The sequence below is a fragment of the Artemia sp. Qi Xiang Cuo genome, unplaced genomic scaffold (assembly GCF_049724085.1).
Source record: "Artemia sp. Qi Xiang Cuo unplaced genomic scaffold, ASM4972408v1 HiC_scaffold_3083, whole genome shotgun sequence".
Taxonomy (NCBI): Eukaryota; Metazoa; Arthropoda; class Branchiopoda; order Anostraca; family Artemiidae; genus Artemia; species Artemia sp. Qi Xiang Cuo.
The window spans coordinates 112,151-118,150 of record NW_028300478.1 but is presented as its reverse complement, the minus strand read 5'-3'; the positions used below and the strand labels follow the sequence as shown (position 1 = coordinate 118,150).

The 6,000-nt window shown below is 32.6% G+C and overlaps 1 protein-coding gene across 1 annotated transcript in view; it reads left to right on the top strand.

Annotated features, from left to right (window-relative positions):
• Positions 1–6,000, top strand: part of fd102C (forkhead domain 102C) — a 73,931-nt gene that overhangs the window by 54,047 nt on the left and 13,884 nt on the right. The window contains exon 2 of the mRNA XM_089107662.1: positions 3,104–3,268. Coding sequence (XP_088963788.1) covers positions 3,104–3,268 — 165 coding nt within the window. The remainder of the gene's footprint in view (positions 1–3,103; positions 3,269–6,000) is intronic.

Sequence of the window (6,000 nt, the reverse complement as noted above, 5' to 3'; positions counted from 1 at the left end):
AACAATATTTAAGAAAATTATTGCTTACAATTCTAAAATATGGTAGAAACTACTTTTAAATTTGAATTATAAGCTTTTCAGCCCCGAATTTTCATCCACACATGACCACGTTTGCGGAACTTGCTACCAAAGTTTTTTTTTACCAGAAATAAAAAAGTACCCTTCAACAGGGACGTACCAAGCTTGACCCAGGACTCCCCCTTGAAATCCTAAATTCTCTTAAATTTCTAAGCACATCATATATGAATTTTCCAGTAAAACTTGTTTGATTATCGCCCCCCCAAATTCTTCTAATTCTTACCCCTCCTGCTCTCCTCAGTGGTATTAATCCACTAAAATGTAGGGAGAGGGGGTAAAATGTATTTTTCAAAACCTAGTGGGGAAATTTTGCTGTTTTTGCAATTTTTTCATTGAAAATACTAAAGAAAATGCATTTTTCAGTAAAAATTCGTAGAAAAGGTATTTCTAATAATTTAGAAGGGGGAATTTAGGGGTCGGAATGCCCTCCTCCCCCTATAAAAACACCTGGGTATGTGCCTGCACTGGGGGATATTACAGAGGATAAGACGGGGGCATGAGTAACCTTTTTTTTCTGTGTCGTTAGAAAAAATCTATAATATCTAAAAAGAAAAACAAAACTCTAGTAAAGAGACTGTCTATCTGATAGACCTGTTACTCTTTCTCTCTTTTTTCCGTAGACCGTCTAACCCCATTGATAAGACAACAAAAGAGGAAAGTGACAAGGTTTCTTTGGAACTGATGAAAACCAAGAAACAAGATCAGAACTCAGAAGCACTAAAAACTAAAGACGAAGCAGCTAGAAACTAAAAAAGCGGAACGAAGTGATAAAGAAAAACTGAAAACAGGTGAAAAAATAGTTGAAACTTAAACAAAATCTACAAATTCACAATTGTTACTCCCAATAAACACAGACAATATAATCAATAAGAAGATATTAAGCTTCTCTAAAATGTTTTATTTTGTTATTGCCTGAACTTCTCAGTAATAAACACAGTATATTTGCTTTTTTGAAATTTCTTTTAGCTTTTTTTTCTTTTTCTGCTTATTTTGCTTTTTCTGAGAGTTTCATGAGAGTGTTTGGGAGCAAATTATTTAGATTCAAGACTGTTCATTGTTAGATGTTGACATTTAGAAGTGTACGACATTGCAGTAGGTTTATGGATAAAAAAAACATAGAAAACCAAAATAATTATTCATGTAGGCCTATAGTCAAAATAACTAGCTATATCAAACGAGATGAGAATCTACTGTTTATCAACAAAATAGCCAAGGCGAATAAATAAGTTATTTTATAAACAAATATAAAGGCGTGGATCAATAAAATTCGATCAAACTTAATAAGATAGCCTAGTGTCTTAACCAAGACAATATATGCATCCAGGTTGTAAAAAATGCGTATCTGTAATATGTCAGAAACGGGTAAGGTTATTAAGCAAGAACTTCCAGAGAACGTAGAGGGGGAATAGCCGAGGGTATTAAGTTTAAACTTTCAGTAACTGCTTAAGGTTACTTCAAATAAACCAAATGAGACTGCCTAAATTCTGGGTGTCAAATTTGCGTATCTACAACTTCTGAACGACTAAGGGTATTAAGTAGAACTGTTTGTGTGAAAGACAATATGTTTAGATAACCACAATTCCCAAGAACGGAAATGGCTCATTGGAATAGGAAATTGGAAATTCCACTGCCTATAATAAGCGTCAAAAGGGATTGGAGGACAACCAGTCTGATTTAAAACATTTAACCAAAACTTTAAGACAGCCCGTTGTTTTCATTTAAAAAAAAAAAAAAAAAAAAAAAAAAAAAAAAAAAAAAATGGCAAAAGGGCTGCCTTAGCAACAAACCCGAAAAGTTGTCCACGCCTTGTTGTAGTTGCCCCTGCCCTCTGCCTAATTGCACTAAACACTCCCATCTGACCATCTGACTCAGTTAGTCAACAAGGTATCAAAACTTTAAATGGTGGGTATCAGGAACGTAGGCTGGGGGAGGGAGGGTGGCTTAGGGCCCAAACATTCCCCGAAAATTTTAAATTTTCCTAAGTTTCTGTGTATTTCTTATTCAAAACATCCAATAATTTTTTCTGTTAATTGGCTGTGGCTGAAATCATTTTTTTGTACGTGCCATGTGAGTGTGGTTACCTAGCCAAACATGGTCACCATTTAATAGGGACAAAATGCAACCGGTACTTACATGTTATAGCGATTACACTTTGTTCTTGATCTGTAATGAAACCGATTTTCTGTGTCCGCTCGGAGAGAATCAGCTCAGCCTGAGCGAGAGAAACTACTTTGCAGGTATATTTTAGTTAAATATATAAGATATAAAGGGGGTTAGGTATTTAATATAAGCGTACTGGGCATTATACTTTCATCATATTTTGATCATATTTTGGCAGATTTCATAAGGATTAACTTCAGTTCTTTGGTGTGGTCGCTATAACTCATAAGTACCCTTTTTTATTAATGAACTGATTCCCCTGAAACTAATTCCTTCGTAGGTGCCTGGCAAACCTGATGATCAATCCAAACATGATCACCATTTAATGGGGACAAAATGTAACCACTGCCTTCCAGCAGTTTTCGTAAAAACTAGTAAGAAAAGGTCTTTTAAGCAACAAGTAAGACTCTCCAGCCAATACGGGTTTCACCAACATCTCTGGTGAAATAACATCATTAAATAGTCCAGTATGGGAGGAAATTCCAAGCGTATTTAAATATCGTTCGGCTGAAAACTCACCCGCTGACAATTCACATTTCTGCTACCTCTTATCTCATACAGCTGGCTTTTAAAATAAATATTACAACAATATATCAGAAAGGAAACCACTTTCGTACAATGTCTGGTTCAAGTATTATCCCCCCAATCCCTTTTGCTCAACAACCCTTGATAGTGAAAACATTTTGCCAACAATACATCAACTTTTGTTTACTTCTATCCTGCAGTTAGAGCTACATCTAATCAAAACTTTGAAAATATTCTCTCACCCTCTTTTCTACAATCTATTATGGTTTCTACTTGATTATTTGCTTTCAAATGTTTCACTTATGTTAATAAGAGGCGGTGCTTCTAATTTAATTTGAAGTGGAGGTGGAGCTTATATTAAATGGGCGGGATATGACTGTAACTGCCTGATTTTTAGTGTTTGTAGACTTGAGTTCAAACGATCCTTAGTAATAGTTGTATACACTGTCAAACTTGGTGAAGAAGATAGGACAATTGTAGGATACAACTTTTATGTTATTTTTAGGTAAGTAGCAAAAGTTGGCTCCAATAATTTTGCGCTTATTAACTGATTATCTCAACAAATACTACCAAAGAACATGTAATATACTATACTAAATTTGGTAATCAATACTAAACCTATTTTCGTAACTAAACACAATTCAATAATTAATTCTAATTTAGTAATTGATACCAAAATAATAAGATAAACTCTATTTTCCATGTTTTACAGTAGCATGTACTATAGATAATAATTTTGGGAATAGATATTTCCAGTGAAAGAACGGGAAGTTTTGCGTTTCAATTCCCTTCTGGAATAATTTCCCCCGTTTCCATTTTAGAAAGAAAAATATTCCACTTTATATAGGCTTTTTAAAAAGCACAGTTAATAGAATAAAGAATATTTGCTTCTAATTAGAAAGCTTTTTAGGCCGCAGAACGCAAAAAAAACGCTTCAGTAGAGATGACACAAACAGAAGTACATATATCCCAACAAGATTAAAACCGAAACAGGGAAAAGTTTTGTTCGTATTTACCTTCAAATTACTTGCAATCATGGCTTGGGGTGAAATTAGAATTCCCCTCCTTGCTATCCTCCTTGATGCATCTGCAGACCTATATTTCTCGTCGGGTCACCTGCCTCCCAGTTGTAGAGAAACTTTATATAACCACTTTCTGCAAGGCCGTACCCAGAAGGGGGGTTAGGAGGGTTTGACCCCCCCCCCCCCCCAAAAAAAAATATTTGTGTGACTCGTAAAAACGTAAAAAAATGGATATAAATAAATTTGTATGAGTTTTTTTAGGTTTTTTGTGTACCCACCCCCCCGAACTTTTTTTAGTAAAACCCCCGCCGAAAAAAAAATCCTGGGTACGGCCTTGACTTTCTGTCTATGTTGTACTTGGTTGTGTATGTTGATTCAGCAGGTAATGTGTCTTCTGACAGATGGTTTACAGACACTAAAGTCATCCGATTCCCCAATGATTCGTTTGCCCCAACACAAATGGAATTGTTTTATTAAAAAAAATTGCTATATAAATTAATAAGACTGATGATAATTTATAAATTATCTTGGGCATTAGTATCCCTGTCTGTCCACAGAACATCTTATAACTCCGTGGTGTCATAAAGATTTCGTACACAAGGACCAGGGTCGTTCAAAGGGGGAGAAGGAGCGGATGAGAGACATCGCAGATGGGGCTTTTTGTTATTTATGTTTTTGAGTCGGGAGGGCAAACTGTAATTAATTTTGCCTCGGGTGCCACCAATTTTATGAACGGCCCTGACGAAGACTCCCCCAGTAATTTTATTTTTGAGGGGTGCACTCCCCCCCCCCCCAAAAAAAAAGAAATCATGGGGTTTGTGGGGGTTGACAAAAACTATGTTTCGAGGAGAGTATTGTATTTTTTTCCCAAATATCACAAAATTTTATAGTTTTGTAAATGTTAGCGATCATAGAAAGGAGAAATGAAGACTCTACCCCGTGAAGTCCCTTGTGGGTGCGAGTAGCAGCCCAAAATTCAGTTAACGGGTATTTGCGAGTGTTTTATTTAATGATTATCCTTTAAAACAGTTGTTTAAAGCAATTGCGCAGCGAAATTCTCTCTTTTTCTTGAGGTATTTTGAAAAATACTTTTGTCTTTTTCCAATTGCCCTTGTATTTAAGCATTTGTTCTTATTGGAACAACTGCTTCAGTACAAGGGCAATTGGGATTATTTAGAAATCAGAAATTTTGTTGGAAATCCAATTTTTTTTTACGGTATAAAGGGTTCGAGAGAAAAAGTCAAACTTAATTTTTATGTCACTCTTTACTTTAATTTGAAAAAAGCACTTTTTTCATTTCTGTTAGTTTTACTACCTTACCAGGGTCACCCTAAATATGAGGAAGGATACCACCCCCTCAAACCCACTCTTTATGCTAAAGTTTATCATTCGCAGTCGCTTCGGGAGAAATGTCTCATCTAGTGTATTTGCTTTTCTAATTAAATTATAGATAGAGAATATTGTCTATTATCTCGCTATTCGAAGCATAGTATAGATATTATCTCCGCAATAATAGAGAAGCTTTTGACCCTCAGCACCCACACCAAACGCATATATATATATATATATATATATATATATATATATATATATATATATATATATATATATATATATATATATATATATATATATATATATATATATATATATATATATATATATATATATATATATATATATATATATATATATATATATATATATATATATATATATATATATATATATATATATATATATATATATATATATATATATATATATATATATATATATATATATATATATATATATATATATATATATATATATATATATATATATATATATATATATATATATATATATATATATATATATATATATATATATATATATATATATATATATATATATATATATATATATATATATATATATATATATGGATAGATAGATAGACAGATAGAATGTGCATTTAAAAACCCCAAGAGCCATATACACACAAAAAATTTATGGAAAATAAAGAAATCACCAACAGAACAAATTACAAAGCACACAGAAACATGATACATAGGGAAAAATTTCTTAATTTTTACCTAATTTAGTGAATAGCTTGAATAACTTATAAAGAAATAACTTATTAGGAATAACTTAACAATTAATTAATTTAGCGAGAAAATAATTGTAAATCCTAATAATAAATAATAATTAGTTGTATAAAATTTTCCTT